The following is a 16683-nucleotide window of genomic DNA, read 5'->3' as shown; positions in this document are numbered from 1 at the left end:
GCAAGGGCTGACTGTTGGCTGTGCAACACTGTCACTCAATGCTTGTGATCTTTGTGAATGGAGAGATTAATTTGTTCAGTAGGTTTTTGTCATTAAGGAAGGATTTGGGGTTTGGTTAAAAATCCAAAAGCCTGTAGTCCTACTTGTCCAGCCTAATCCTAGCAGGAGCTAGGTCAGCTCCACCACATGCTTGAAGGTAACTCTGCCTTGATGGGATCCTGTGCACAGGCAGAATGGACAATCATGAGACTGGGGTAGTTTAGTTGGAGTAGTTTAGTTGAAAAGAGAGCTGAAGAAGCAGAAAATGGAGATAGGGCATTATGCTGAAATAGGAGAAGGGGGAAATAAAATGTGACAGTTATAAAATGTATTATGTAAAAATTCTGTTATTGCTTATAGATTTTATTTTTAAATGATATAAAAATAAAGTTTGTGGGAAAATTTTCTTGGATTTAGTTTACACAAATATCTCTGTGTTGTTACAGTTAATGTAGAGAGGGAACATACAGCACAGCAATAATCTATTATTACTGTTGGTTGCTGTAGTAAATGCAGAATGAGGTCTGTTGCCAAAGAAAAGGAAATTGTGTGGGATAAAAATTCTCAACATGATTATCGTTTTATATTTTGAGCAGTAGAGGCAGCACATTAAGTGTTCTGGTGTCTGTGGGCTGCATTTCCTGGCCACGCTTGATTATCTTTCAAGTTGTACCACATCAATTGCATTGCCCCATGTCTACCTTAGGAAAAATCCCCCAAAGCATCTTGTAAGGAAGGGAAATATCATTTCATCTTTTATTCTCACCTGTGGAGGGAGAAATGCCTTCCTCCTACTCAGTACTTTCTGAGAAGGCTGGATTTGTTTCCCATGTCAACTTGGCTTCTCTTAGATGTCTGGAAGATCACCTTGACAGTGTCATGGCACCACAGTGGTCTATTTCCATTAGAGTCTTACTACTTTCGTATCTTCCAGGGATGCAGTTTCACCCAAAAGCCAAGATTAAGGAAAAGAACTCCAGCTCTGTCTCTATTTTTTTGTAGTAAATAGGTAAAACCCCACATCCCATTGCTACCACAGGTCAGCTGTGGAGTCTTGAGTACCCATCCTCTCTCTGGACAAACATTTGGAAAGTAGTATATTTGTTCAGGGTTTTGGCCTTGGTTACTGAATGTTCATGTTTCTTCAGTGGAGAAAAGCTGCAAAATACAGGTACTATATGCCAGGAAAACGAAGACATAGGATTATCCCAAAGGTCCTTAACCCTACTGTGCCTGTGTCTGAATAGAAACATGTTCAGCGATGTCTTAAACAACTTCCACTCTGGAAACATGAGCTATTTTATTAAATACAGTTAGTGCTTGTAGGAGGAGCCCGTATTCAAAGAGAACTTGGTCTTTGTTCTTCAATTTGTACCGAGTTTTCCTCCTGTACCAGCATGCTTCGAAAAGGAATGGTGAAGAGGGTGTATATGCCATAGCAGGAATTGCTGTAACGGACGTGGCATCAAACTGATGGATGCTTGTGTTGACACTGGAATAAGTGAAACTTTTTGCAACACAGAGACCTGGCAGCGCAGCTCCTCTTCCAGTTCTGACTGTCCAAGGAACTTACATGAACAAGACAAAAACTTTCCTAACAGAGTCCGTCAGCACTCAGCGTTCTTACAGAAACTTGTTAAAGGCGACTTTAAGATGAATGCACAAGCCATACAATGCTTCTTCTCTTCTTCAGTTGCTGTCTTAGAACCACCAAATGGTCATTTCTGTTTGCTGTAGGTGGAGATACTTTATTCACTTCCAAGTCTTAAAAAAATAAAAAAATCAATAAGCTACTGTCACGCTTTGCGTGTTAGATAATTCACTTATAAAGGAGAAACTGTTATAGTCTCAAAGCAATGAATCAAAGATGTTTGCCTTAGTGACTGACTTTATATTATCCTCATTCATGGTGCAGATGGAGTGACAGTTCTTGTTAACATGTTTGTGTAATTGTCAAATCTGATGTTTTTCAGATACCTGGAAGGAAACCATCTGACTGCTGTGCCAAAGGGGCTCTCCACCTTCAGACACCTGACACTTATGTAAGAAACATGTGGTTTCAATGTCAAGAAAATGACATTACTCTTTTTGCCCTGTGTTGTAGGTGGAACATAAATAATTAGTGTTTGGGCAGGGAGGGGAACACAAAACCCAAAAACCTTCTGTAATTGTAATTTGAAAAGAATTTCCCAGTGGCCACTGCTGCCAATAAGTGTTCGGAAAGAGTAAGGTGACTAAGAGCACCAGAGACCCTTGCTCTGCAGAGCTTCCAGCCTCTGTGAGAGGACCGAGTTCTCATGCAGGCTGCTGCAGTTTCACTTGGCAGGTTTATCTGTGCAAAGCCGTAAAGGTCGTTAGCAGAGGAGACGGCGTTAATCTGTTCTAGGTGAGGCGGTATTTCTAATGGTAAGGCAAGGGAAATTTGCGTAGCTGTTTCTGCTGTGAACAGGCATACAGAGAGAGACACGACTAGACTTTTTTTTTCAGTAAAGTGCTCCCCAAAACATACACAGGAGTGAAATATCGTGGCTGAATTATGTATCAGAAATTTTCAAATGCTGTTTGAATCAGCTGCAGATAGTTAAGTGAAATGGGCAGAACGACTTCAGACGAAAACAACATGGAGGCAAAGCTGGAATCCTCTGATTTAAAACAGTGTTTTATTTGGAAATATGTCTAATTTTGTTTTTCAAGGGAGAGCAACAACAAAACAAATTGTTCTGTTTGAGCCTAAAAGACTTTTTTTAAATGAAAAATGAAATTTTGTTCTAGTAGCTGTCAATGTGAAGAGCATATGGAAATGGGATGCCTGTAATAAACTATAAAGCAAGTTGGTACAGTAAATATTCACCCACGCTTATATCATCTGTTAATTTATCCTTCTTCAAAAATTTTCCTTGTATTCACTGAGGGTTTTTTTTTTATGTTATATGCTGAAAACATGCCTTAATATTTCTGAGTCTGAAGCTTTTCAGGGGAGTCTGATATGCTTTGCTTTTAAAGTTTGAAATTGGTTAGAAAATATTCTATCAATTGATAATATGGGACTTTTCAGTTGCTCCAAGCATTTTGCTGTGCAAATATTATGTAATCTTTAAAAAATACTTATTTCTCAATTAATTCATATAAATTATGTTTTCTCTGTGTGTTTCTTCAGTGATTTAAGCAACAACAGCATAAGTGTATTGGCCAATTACACCTTCAGCAACATGACTCAGTTATCAACACTGTAAGTAGTCCAAAGTTTTGATAACAGTTTTAATTGCTTTTCAGACATCTTAGGTGTTGAACAATTAGTATATATCTTGTTACTCAAACATGTGGTTTTACATGCTTCTTTGTGGTTGAATTAGGAGGGAAATAATCAGAGAAAATACAATGTTGTGACTGTGTTCTCTTGTTCTCCCAGCATCTTGAGCTACAATAGACTTCGGTGCATTCCGGTCCACGCGTTCAATGGGCTCAGGTCTCTTCGCGTGCTGTGAGTACCCTTTCTTCGATGCAGCTGGGTTGTAGCTTATTAGAATGCTGTTGATGGCAGGGAGGTTTTTTATGAGCAGATGGCTTTCACTTGATCCAGTAGTCATAAATATTTTCACACAATTAGCTTCAGTGTACTTGCACTTAAGTGCAATATGTCCGGTAATGACTGGAGCAGGTGAATGCTAAACCCTGAAAAGAAACAATTACATGTTTGCAGATGAATGACTTTTCTCTGATAGTTCAGGGAGAAGAACTATCATGAAAACAGGCCTCCAAGAGACTGCGTAGAGTCTGTTTGTCTCTTCTACTTGAACAGTGTTTGGGTGCCTCACGGGAAAGGACTTTCTCTTTGTCTGGAAAGACTTGCTCATATTTTAGAGTGTAAGTTTCCATTGGATGCTCCAGCAAGAGTGTCTTTACTGAAAACTTGTGCATTTTTGGAATATTTTCTATTAATTTAGATGTCTGCAGGCAAGTTTTTACATAAAAGAGTGCAATCTGAAGGGAAGTCAGAAGTCCCCACACTGAAACAATAAGTCAAACCTATGGCTGGGTGCCGGTAATGGAGAAGCCACCTTCCTCCCCACAGCCCAACACCACAAGTGGGTCATCATTACTTGCACAGTAAACTGAAAGCAAATAAATTAAATAGCTTATCTGTGATGAGATTATTCAGCATGCTGAAGGAGAAAGAGCTTTGAACACTAAAAGGTCAGGACAGGGGAGTTGGAAGAATGCGTCCTGAGTGTTTTGAAACTTCACATGAGTATTTTCTATTTTTTTAGAAAGTTAGATGTCATTCACATGCAGATATTACTGCTTATTTAAAGAGCAATGGTTGCTATGCACCGACTGTGAGTGGGAAATTAAGGTGTCAACATGGGCAGTACTGTGACTGTGAAAGCAATACGGCAGTGCTGTTTGGCCGAGCTCTTTCACTCTGGTTTGAGTGGTAAAATAGATATCTGGGTTGCAACCTCCTAACTTAAAGACAGCTTTAGATTCCCAGTTTTCATTATTAAAAACAAGAAACATACGTGATTTGAATTTGTTGGATTAAGTTTGACTTGAGACTCTGATTTCTAGCACCCTAGGATGGTCACATTTGGGCTGTTACATGAGTCCTGAAATTCAGCCACAGATGAATATATTCTATTTCATGGCCAAATAAATTATTCCATATGGAGCTGTCTTCTGGCCTGCTTCTGATACGCAAGCTAGCTTGATTAAAGCTAGTTTGGGACGCTCTACCAGAATTACAGTCTATATATACCATGCCTCACTCTTTCCAATAGCTACAATTTGTCTTTACACTTATGTTGTTGAAGGTCACATATGGACAGAAACAAAGGGCAGTATTTTAATAACAGCTGTTCTTTTTCGACTTTTAAAATGATCTGCTAATCAGATTGAAAAAAAAGTCTTCCTCCTTCAAGGGAGAAGCCCTCCCTGTCTTGCACAGAGCAGTGCAATTGAAATGAAGCCTAAATGGGAATTTTTGCCTCTGCTCCATGCATTTGGAAGCCTCCAGATTGATTTGATTTATTATGGCCCACAAAACTCTGGTATCAACTACAACTTTTGCCACATGTCATCTGTGTTGTTATTAAAAATCAATTCTCCAGAGAGAAAACGTCTTCCGAGTGACAGTGTGCAATCTGTTATTTTCAGTTATTTATTATCCATGTTCTCAGGGGAATTTAAAAGAGAAAACATCAGCAAAACAATTTCCACATGTTTTTTTAATAAAAAGAATATAGAGATCTCATTCTCTTCGGCTGTGCATGCCTTTGAAGGTAGCAGACCCTTGTCATACAGGCTTCTGTGTCTTCCGAATTCCTTGTTTTCTTTACTTTTTGCCTCTCTATAGTAAATAAAGTAAATATGTATTTGAAAATCAGAATAATCATAGATGTATGATGAAGTTGATCTTTGACAGAGATCTGGTTCTGTCCTCTCTCTCTTATGCTTTTCACAGCACAAGCGGAATTGAGAAAACTGCTGAGTCAACATGTTTTTGTTTGAGCCTGAATGTATATCAGTGTTTACACAATCAGGCCTTTAGTCTTCAGTCTTCACATGGCTTATCTACAGTGGCAGCCAAAGTGTGCTAGGGAGCAATTGCAACATAGAGTCTTTAGAATTTTTTTAATAAGCAAAAGTTTATATCAGTAGGTTTTTGCACCAAAGCTATTGCAGTGAGAAATTGTGATTTTGTTTTTTTTTTAGTCTTTTTAGAAGCTAAATGTTAACAAATTAAAAAATACAAGATTGAGACAAAGTAATTAGAAATATTAGAACTCTCTGGTACTAATTATTTTAAAGATTATTTTTATTGTGTGACAATCTTCTAACTTCAGACATTTTGTTCCTGATTTAGTTAAGAGGCGAAGTCCAGAAATAAAAATACTTTCTTAGATCACTAAAAAATTTTACATATTATATTTATGAAAAAAAATATAAAATGAGCTACAGAATGTTCTACTAACATGTCATATTCTAGTTTTACTGAAAACTGATAGATATTTACTGCAGTTCAAAGCTCACACATAGTAATATGTGTGATGATAAAGCTATCACTAATACTCTTCAGGAGCATTGGAACCAATTTTTGGCAATATACTTTCATTGTTGGATGCTGCACTGATTTGATGTAACAAAAATATTATTTGACTTTTCTTTTTCTTTTGTTTGTATCACTTAATGACTGCTTGTACTTATCCAGTAAATCTGTAAAAGTCACTGTTGTTATGAGCATTGAGCAGTGACACTGTGGCTTCCTACTTCCTCTGACATCAGAGTTGTGTTGGCTCCCGAAGGGTTTGCCATCCTTCAGGGTTCCTTGTAGGTGTTTGCCCTTGGTGGGATATGGCTCTCTAAACTCAGCCAAGCTTTTAGCCACATTTCTGTCTTGACAGGGTAGGTCATTGTTTATTGAAAAAGCATTCCCTTTGTGTCTGTAGTAACCTAATGTTATGAGACAATGGGCTAGGAGCCAGAACTTGGGAACAGTTAGTAAAAGAAAAAACAACCAAAAAAAACCCCAACAAACCCAAACAAAAAGGACATGTTTAGTTCCTTTCCTTACCTGAAGACTAAGTTAGTGAGATTACACGTAGAAGAAAGTTTTTATTTCAAGAATTCAAGTGTTTCTTTACTCTGTGCTCTGACAGGAGATCCACATCACCTTAAATTCATGCTCCTGCTGTTTACCAGTGTTGAGACAAGAGGATACTTAGGAGTTGTGCTTTTGAGGGAGAACGCATGATCAATGTGTGTGCTTTAACTGTCCAAATGCTTGAGATTTTATTTGGCCATTTGCTTATAAGGATTTTTGGTATAAAAATGTGTTTCTGTTGATCCAAGAGGAAAAAGATTTTATTGCACTGTCAAATTCTCTTGCTCTTGTTTATTGTTGTGGGCTTTAAGTTTTTCAGCATTTATCATTTCATTTTAGCTGCATGGATGACGATGTTGCTGGCATGATTTTTTTTTATTAAAGTACAGACATTTGCATCTATGAAACATACCTAGTGTTTGAGATATGTAGTCAAGCCATTCATCCCAAATGGTTTTATATTTTTGCTGGTTTTACCTTCTTATAGATAAATGGCTTTGTCATTCTTCAGCTTCTCTTGGAAGAATATTCCAAGGCATGTAGGAAAGAAAATGCATCCCTTCACCGAATAAACACAACTGATACGACATGAAGATAAAATATAAGTTCTGCTGTCTGTTCAGAGAGAATTGTCTTGCACATCTTTAAGTAGCTTAAAAGATCAGAATATAAGCTCGTTATGAGCGGCTGCTTATTTAAATATGCTCATTTCATTGAAGGAGGGAACATTTTGATGACAAGTTGTCAACCAGGCCTGATCTTGCATCCTCTTACCAACAAAAATACTCCGTATTTAATAGCTGCGGGGTACGTCTCAGTCAGTTGGTCATTCTGTATAGAATTAGTGAGTGTGCTTTATCCGGGGTTGCTGTGTGGGAAGGAGCTCATATCCTTCCTGTTCAGATTAATTGCATGGAGATCCATCCTTATGTATGCCAAGTATTATTATTAATAGCTAAAACCTAGATATGCTTAGAACAAAATTTCGGAATCAGGATGTTGGAAGGGGAGGTTTTTGGTATACTGGCATGGAGAACTGGAGAGACATGCCAGCAGGAGAACTCTGCTGTAGTTTTTGTGGTTTCATGCTCTGTAGAAAAACTTTGCGGTACGATAAGATAGAAACTGCAGCTGCAGTGAGCCGCTGTGAAACGTGATCGTGGTAACGTTGCTTACGCTCACAGAGTTCACAGCCCCCTGGTGGGGCCCGGCCTCATGGGAGGCAGGACAAGGTGGGTCTTCCCCTGGCAACTTTGGCTTTCCCTGCTGTGCCTATGCTGCTGTAAGGCAGTGTGTAAAGGGAGAATTCATAAGAGTTATAAGGCATCGTGTAGATCCTGATGAAGCTTATAGTGGTGTTAGGGAAGAAAGGATGCAAGAAGAAATGCTTTTATTTTTGTCTGAGGTTATTGTGTGTTGCCATGGGCCCAGATGTTTGGTTTGTTTTAAATAAACCCAGTGTGCACCGTTTCAAGAATCTGTACAGTCACAGAAACAAAAAATAAGACGTGATTGCCGTATTCTGAAAATCACCAGGTAAATGAGAAAATAAATGACTCGAGGGAAAGGGCTGCTACAAAACTGACACACAGAAGGTTTCTGTTTTCCACCCTCCTCTGCCATGTCTGGAGCACTGACAGTAATTCCTGGACCTGGGGAAGAGTATGTAAAGAATACAGCAGTTTGCTATAACTGAACCAGCTCAGGGAAGAAATGCAAGAGAAAACACAGTTTTAAAATATTGATGTCCTTTTTCTGTGCAAGTTTTCTGCCAACTTTTGTTTAAGAAATGGCTAGTGAGATCTAGTGGAATCGACTCCTGTTGGCTCCTTGGGAGTTCCTCCTGTCTGTTACTATGTGCAGTGGTAAACTGGTATTCAGTGACAGGCAAACTAGAAAAGTTAGAACAAACTATGAAGATTTTTCTCTGTACTGTTTTTTTTTTTGCTGGATAATTATGTAGTAAGGCAGAGGATGCAGCAGCTGAATAGTTGATTTTATTTATTTATAAAATAAAATCTTACATGATTGTGTGTCTTCTCTGGTGCATTTTCTGGATAGCTTTTATGCAGTTGTCACCCCCAGCATCCTGTGCCCTCCCACACATTCATTTATTGCTGCATGTTTTCCTGTCTGATTGTAGCCTTGGTGCTGCAAGAAGTGCTCTTCCTGTCTGTTTGTCTGTCACAACCCCTAGTGATGGTGCCCTACTTTGTATCAGGGCCTTCCGTTGCAATTGCAATGCAAACTGCAAGTAGTCACAAACAATGATTTTAATCACTATAACACTTTAATCAAATAACACTTTCAATACAAGTGTGGTGTGCTCTAAAAGCTGCAAGAAAAATCTTTCCATTTATGCTCGCCTATGTAACACACATACACGTATTTCTTACGAAAGAGATAAAGTGGCTGTTTAAATTGTCCTTGAAACAGTGGAAAACCCTTTCACAAGGATCCTGAAAACCCTGCTAGAAAAATGTTAATTTCTTTGCACAGACTGAATAATGCCCTAAAACAACTAATTTCAACTGTTTTCCCTGGTACCGTAAATGTATTTGTCAAATGGATTTTAAAAACGCCACACAAAGATATTTCCTGCTGGGAGAGTGGGAAACTAGAAAAAAGTGCAGCTATATTCACCCTCATGGACTCTCATGTTGTTCTCTCACAGGATCTCTCTGAAGTCAATATTTAATTTAACTTTCACAGTTCCTATTTTCCTTGTTCTGTTTTTTTCTTTGTTTCTGGCTAATGGGATTCTATAAAAGAATGCAGGTCTGTATGTGAGGGTCTGCTTGTCATCAATACACTTTTAATAACATAAATAGTATGTCACCTTTTTAATTTAAAACATTAGTCACCAACAATTCCAATTGTGTCGTTATTTTAAATGCCAACATCTAGAAGTAGAAGTAATAAAGCATGGAAGCTCATGAGTTGTGAAGCTGATAGAAACTCGCCAAGAAACAAAATTAAATATCCTTCTTAAGTACCAATTCCTTGACTTATGGGGAGCAGATAAAATACTGTGGTTTGATATCTTCCTGCTTCTCCCCTCTTCTAGGACACTCCATGGAAATGATATTTCCAGTGTTCCTGAAGGTTCTTTCAACGACCTGGTATCCCTGTCCCATCTGTAAGTACTTCTGTCTGGGTTCATCTGTTTGATTGACAGTTTCAAATTTATAAAACAGTACATATTATTACAAGTTCAAGATTGTATAGCTTTTCTGTTTTTCCTGCTCACTTTCCATATTCTGCTCTAGATATTCATAGTGCATCTGTTCAAAGGAAATAAAAAAATACTAGAACCTGTTGGTATTAGTTACCAAAATATTTTCTTAGGGAAAACCAAATGAGCAAATGTGACAGTTTCCTCTTCTGTGGACTTTGTGTTTAAGGCTTTCTTCAGCATTGTCTATGTGAAATGCAGAGCGTGTTATGGTCTGAGAGTGAGACAGGAAACCTCCCACAAAGAGCAAATATTAAGCAAATGTGAATTCTTTGCTTAATAAGTTTCATATGTTTTGCATACTGAAATGTTGTCAGTATATGAACTTGTTGATGAATCACAACTTCAGACATATATATTTAATCCTATGGAAATTGGTCATTTTGCAGCGTTAATGTTTCATTCCATAATTTTCAAAAATTGTTAGACATTTCAGATATTTCAGGAGGTTACTATTGTATTGGTGGAGGTCCAGGATATTTTTAAATGCAGTTCAGTTGACGAGGGGACTATTTGAAGACAAATAGCTGCGGTTGTTATAAAATAAACCTGAAGTGTAACGGTTGCTGCCAAAAGATTGAACAGAAAATGTTTATCCAGTGAGATAATGTGTGATACTGCACACTGTTAGACAAGAGATGTAAAGGAGAAGTGATTTTGTGTAGCATGTTTCTTGATTACTGTCCTCAAGCAGTGAGAGGGTTGGGTATGACTGCGTCATTTCATGAAGTGACTGGTTTCACTGGCTCTGACACTGTCCTCGTGTGAGTTGATGTTGATGTATATACATACTGAGACATACAAACAGATGTGAGTGCATTTAACATAGGTTTTATATCTTGGTTTCTCTTTCTGCAACCTTAAACATGCCCTCCAGAACATTTTCCTGAACATAAGGTTCAGTTCATATTCACATATTGTCTGGACAGCAAAGATGTCCTTGGACTGTTTGTTTCTGTGTAACAGCGTTCTGTCCCTGTTTCTTTCCGGACAACAAAAAATGAAGATATCTCACATTGGTAGGGGCGGAAATCATATTTGAGCAACTTAGGCAATTTCAACTTCAGCTGAGAAATAACCTCTGTTTCAAGGTTACACCTTAGCATCTAAGTCAGAGAAAATACTCGTTTTGCACAAAATGTGTTTCTTCATTATGTTTCCAGTATAGTCAGATCCTTTTGTATGTTGTTTTGGAGTGAAGGTCAGTCTGAGCGAAAGCCCTGTACCTCCTTTTGGAAGTGCAGTGACACCTTCCATACTGGGAATCTGGCTTCTGAGGGTATTTTTAGAATTCAAGAGATAAACATATCATGCCCCATTTGTTTGGATTTTCCTCAGGGTTTACTTTAAATGAAGTGCAGATACAATTTTCCTGGGTAAACCGTTCACCTTAGGGAGTGATAAAAACCCCTTTGGCCCAATACAATCACTTCAGTCTATCTGTTTAGATATATGTACTGCCAGAAATGTAAAATGCACAAAGCTCAAATGAACAGTAATAAATAGGATCCATAAAATAAATAAGACCTGTCTGGGGTGTAATTTGCACAGTTGAACAATTGAATTTTACGGTACAATTGTGCTCTCCAGTTTCTTAAAGGGGATTCTGAAACTTTTAGCAACCACAATGATTTTTCTCTTTACATGCCAGAAAAAGCTCTGCTTATTCCAATGAAGTCATACATAATTGAAAATAAATTCATTTTGAGCTCTTCCTGATACGTAGATCTTCAAGGAGAAAGCATACGCTTGGAATAATTTTGAAAATGGTACAAGGGTTGATACTCATCAAACTCATAATGCATGGGAGAACAAAATTTTATGTGAAATTTACAAGCTGTGTGGCTAAGAGTAGGGTAGGTATTATGGCTAGAGAAAGCTGAGTACCAAGATGTTGAGCAGGATGACCAGCCTGGGCCTTCTGCGTCAGTACGATTTGGAGGGAGGGGAAGAGGGAAGGTATCAAGTTAACCTTTAGAGTTGCAAGGAAATATTTGTGTAGCATAGACAAAATTACTGGTTTTAGTCAGTGTCTTTTGTAATAGCTTTAAACTGGTCTCTAATTGGAAGAACGAAACTGACATCTAGATGCTTCAATCACTGTTTCCATAGAACACAAGAAAATATTCATCAAATTTCCTTAACATTGTAAACATCGTATTGTTGTAGTATAATTATTATAACAAACTATGTGGCTGATATACCTCAGTAAAGACAGAGGAAGGTTTGTATTTGGTATAGACACGCTGGTTTTGTTTACTATTTATTACTTGATTTACTTGAATCATATTATCATCTATTTAAGCCATGACTCTGCTAACGTGTTTAGTCCAGGGCAATAATGAAAACGTTACTGCACTACTGAAGGATCATATATATTAATGCTTAAAAAGAACCCAAAATCCCCTGGGGCAGAACCAAGACCTTCTCCTTTAGGTTGTTTCCTGCATTTCTTGTCCTCACCATTCACTGATACACAGAACTCTGTAACTGACTCAGTTTCCCAGATACTGCCCACACATAAACTGACCCCTCGGCGCTCCAGGGACTCCACAAAGAAACCCTTGGTAATTGATGCTGTGTACAGCAGGTATTTCTGTCAGACACATTTTCCATAAACAGCTCAGATTCCTGATCCTGTCGAATCATCTCATCTTTATTCAAATTTATGTTGGGTACCTATAAAAATAAGCTGCCACCTTTTCTGTTTCTCCACATTATCATGGCTAGAGTTATTTTAATTGACTTTATTCCAAGTTGCCTCGAGAAAAAATAAGTGTCTGAACAGAAATATCTGCACAACATTTTGAAAATGCTGCTCGTGGTATTTCATTACAGCACAAGATATTTTTACCTTCTGGAAGTCTTTTGCTATAATGGGCAAAGAAATAGAGATTGTTAGAACTCGTGAATGAAAATAAAAGAATTCTCTATAGTTCCTAGAAAAATAGAAAAAAAAAACCCACCACAAACGAATGGAAAGATACATGTGATAATTTTTGCAGTTGTACAACAGTGTTGTTGGTAATAATTTCTAGTATCTATAGAGCAGCTTTATTTCTAATGTAGCTTATAAAGATTAATTAGCATGGTAACCAGCTATCCATTGTCCTCCCACTCCCATTTTATATATGGCAGTTCCTCAACACTGAAGTTAATTTCTCAGTCCAACTTTCACTGCTGCATTTTGGTTGACCTTGGACAAGTGAGCCAGTTGATCACAGTTACAGGGTCAAAAAGTCAACCCAGTAGTTTTTTTCCATTGTAAGCAGTGGATTTACAGAAGGAATGGATGGATATTTTTTAATACTGTACTGCAGTACACATTTAATTTTGATGAATGAGCCCTAGACAGGGTTTGAACCTATGAACTCTCATTATGAATCTGTCTAGGGCACAGTGGGTTCATTAGTCACTCCAATAGAAATGTATCAACAAATTTACTGAGGTTTCTATCTTAATATCCTGTCTGATATGTTTTTATTTGAAAGAAGCTTGAGTTTAAAATACCACCTTAAAAATAGTTTATAACTTATGCAGAAATAGTAAAGTCTAAAACCCAATTTGAATTACTGTTTTCTTTAGTATCTCTTACCTATGCTAATCTTTATTTAGTTAATTTTCTTTCCATGGCAATTCAGGTGTTGTACAGCTAAAGCCTTACATTTGCTTTCAGCAAAATAAATTCAGACTTCCAACATGCATTTCTTCAGGCTTTCAAAATTTGTTTTTAAACAGATTTTTCTGAAGCCTGGACTTTGTAATTGACTGACTTCCTGAAAAGATGCTTTCTTTAAGAGAAAAAGTAGTATAAATGAGTCAAGGCAGCACCTAAATTTAGGGTTAGAAGGTTTGTTGTCTTTTAGATAGATCTCCATGAATAATTCAAAAGTTACATGAATTGTAATTACACTACGTGAATGCGTCTACTTCAACCATACGAACCAACTCAAGTAACGGGTTAACCAGCAAATGCGTTTTCAAAGCCACAAGCAAACTTAGCAGATACCAGGTTGCAGTTTTGAAAACAGGGGTATCCTCTGAGTGTATATTTCCTCTAGTGAGGAGATTTTAACATGAGTCATCGGGGCCAAAATAAATTACACAATTCACTGTTAGAATATGCTCATGAAGGCCAAAGACTTAAATAAAAGAAACCAATGTGATAAACTCGATGAAAGCAATATGTCTGGTGACATTGCTTAAGCACAATTGTTTGAACAAGTGATTTATTGTTTGAAAAAGTAATTTGTTGTTAGGTATTTATTCAACCTCCCTAACTAATGGTGAGAAGAAGGGAAAAGAGTGGGAATACTGAAGGTGATAAATCTAAAAGACTTCCTGAATACTCAGAAGATCTTTCTCACATTTTGAAGTAAAGCTTTCCTGTAAAAATGTAGAATAAAATGTGTCTTGATGAGATCAGGGATGTTATCTTTGCTTGCAAGCCAAAATAACTAAATAACTGCTGGTAATTGTTTTACACCACCAGGGCTCTAGGTACCAACCCTTTGCACTGTGATTGCAACCTCCGCTGGCTTTCTGAGTGGGTGAAGGCAGGCTACAAAGAGCCCGGGATAGCCCGCTGCAGCGGGCCTGATGCCATGGTGGACAGGCTGCTGCTCACAACACCGACTCACCACTTCCAGTGCAAAGGTAGGAGCAAGCTGGGAGGCTCTCTGTTCCGTCCTGTTGCTTTTCCTCATATACAGTGTTTTATTTTTATACTCTTGGAAGCTGATTGATTTTAAAGTGGGGGGCAGTTGAGTTTGGCTTTTGTTTTTCGAACCATCGCATTACATTCAAGCTGCATTTTCAAGTCTTATTCCACAAAGTGCTGTTAACTGCACCACTGAAAGGAAAACCAGCTAACCTCAGAAGAGTTAGGATTCCTGTTGATTGCAGCAGATGATATAATGGCAAGTTAGCATATAAGATGTTGTTAGATCTTATTTGAGCAAATAAATTGATTTTGGCCTTCTACCTACCCCAGAAGATTTTGGTAAAATAAGATGTTTTAAAAATATAAAGCAATGCAGTTACTATGTATATTTACTCGGTAGCTGAGAAACAGAATTCTTCTGGAAAACAAATATTTACTGAAAGTACATTTTCATTGAAGATCTGCAAACTGTCCTCATCAGTTCTGTATCAGAAACTGTAGATTGTGGAAGATGTTTCATGTCTGAATACAGCACACATTCATCAGGAGAGGACTGAGGTGCAGCTATTAACGATTAGGGGTCGTCAGTGATAGGAGTGTGCTGCATTAGAGAGCTCTTAGACAAATGATAAGGAGCAGGCATTTTTTGTAGATAAAGTAAGTAGCTTATTACTGAATGTAGATTAGGATATACCTGTATGTTCTTGTTGTACAAAAATTTTGGAGGTTCGCTTAGGTTACCAGCAAGTACATGAAGATGGAGCTATATTTATAGTGGAAAAGATGGGTCAGTAGCCTCTCTTAGAAATGGAAATGAGGGCATAAAGCCTGTTTTTATGTCTCTCAGAGTGCCATGCACATTTACAGTACTGCTTGGCAGCATGATTTTATAGAGGCTGGGATTAAACTGCTGAACAAACAAATGGTGGTGTTGAGATGGGTTTAGGACACAGGTTCCCAAGCCTGAGCTGAGCTTTATGTCCTTTCAAATATATTTTTAATAACTGTAACCTTACAATTTAATTACTTTGAAATGTCAGTTTCAAAATTTTCAGAACTCCGACTATAATTATCAGAACTACAGACTTTATAATAGTCTCTCAAATGTGATGTACAAATATACCCTAAATAATAAAAATACCAAATAATGTAGTTAACACAAAGTGAAACAAAGAAAATTATCATATTTACATATTAAACAGGGTCTGAAAATTAATCCAGAAAGAGAACCTAGATGATTTCTTCATTCTAAAACTGTGATATATCAATAGTTACGCTCACTGTCTCTAAAAATTAAGCAAGCAGCTCTTAGGCAAGAGATAAGTAAACTTGTGACCCACAGTATTAAAAACAGCTGTATGTTTTTTTATGTAAACATAAGTGTAGTCCACAAGAAAGCTGGTGGGCTTTCAACTATCCCAGCTGTCTCCATGTCTCACTTTATCTGAACAGAAAAGGAGAAAAAAGTGTTGATTTGGAGGTGGTCTTTGGACAAGCAGAAACTGTTGATGGTCTGGACAAGTGGCAGTATATTCCAAGAAACTCCAGACCCTAAAAAAATTCATCTTTTTTCATCACAATGCATGTCTTTTGAAAAACAATGCATGACTTAGTGGTTTAACTGAACCCATTTCCCATGTGCATGTTTAAGATCTAATGCCTCGTGCTATCCTGTCTGGACAGCAGTGATGCTCTTTTATGGTAAAGCAACAGGATTTCTTACAATGTCAAGTGCAGGTTTACCCTCGGGCCGGAGCCACGTGCACGGTCACCGCTGTGACAGGGCACAGTACAGCCTCGGGTTGTCCTGCAGCTGCATCGCGCTCTCATCGCTGAGCCGTAGCTGTGACGTGTGCTTGTCAGCAGAAGAACGAGACTGCGGGGTGGCACAGGGTGTCCAAGGATAGCACGGAGCTCGGGGGGCTGAACCCCCATCTCCCTAAAAGCCTGAGGCATTGCTGCGGAAGTCAGCCCGTGCTGAGCTTGGTACCTTGAAATGCTGGTATAAAGGTAGTGCATAGATGTCCTCTGTGGCCTCCAGTAACTTTTACATTAAAAAGAACTAGAGTTTAACTTGGTAAAATTATGGTTTTAGCCTGTGACTGAGCAGAAGGTTATGTCTCAGCAGAGCCAAGAAAATAAAAG

General features: G+C 38.0%; 1 protein-coding gene across 1 annotated transcript in view; it reads left to right on the top strand.

Annotated features, from left to right (window-relative positions):
* The window catches only part of SLIT3 (slit guidance ligand 3), a 526008-nt gene that overhangs the window by 431222 nt on the left and 78103 nt on the right, over window positions 1-16683 (top strand). The window contains exons 21-25 of the mRNA XM_086621882.1: window positions 2013-2081; window positions 3197-3268; window positions 3449-3520; window positions 9708-9779; window positions 14368-14531. Of these exons, the coding sequence (XP_086478008.1) occupies window positions 2013-2081; window positions 3197-3268; window positions 3449-3520; window positions 9708-9779; window positions 14368-14531 (449 nt within the window). The remainder of the gene's footprint in view (window positions 1-2012; window positions 2082-3196; window positions 3269-3448; window positions 3521-9707; window positions 9780-14367; window positions 14532-16683) is intronic.

The sequence above is a fragment of the Tauraco erythrolophus genome, chromosome 16 (genome assembly GCF_009769465.1).
Source record: "Tauraco erythrolophus isolate bTauEry1 chromosome 16, bTauEry1.pri, whole genome shotgun sequence".
NCBI classification, from domain to species: Eukaryota; Metazoa; Chordata; class Aves; order Musophagiformes; family Musophagidae; genus Tauraco; species Tauraco erythrolophus.
Note: the sequence above shows the minus strand (reverse complement) of the source record. Positions and strands in the feature narration are given on the sequence as shown.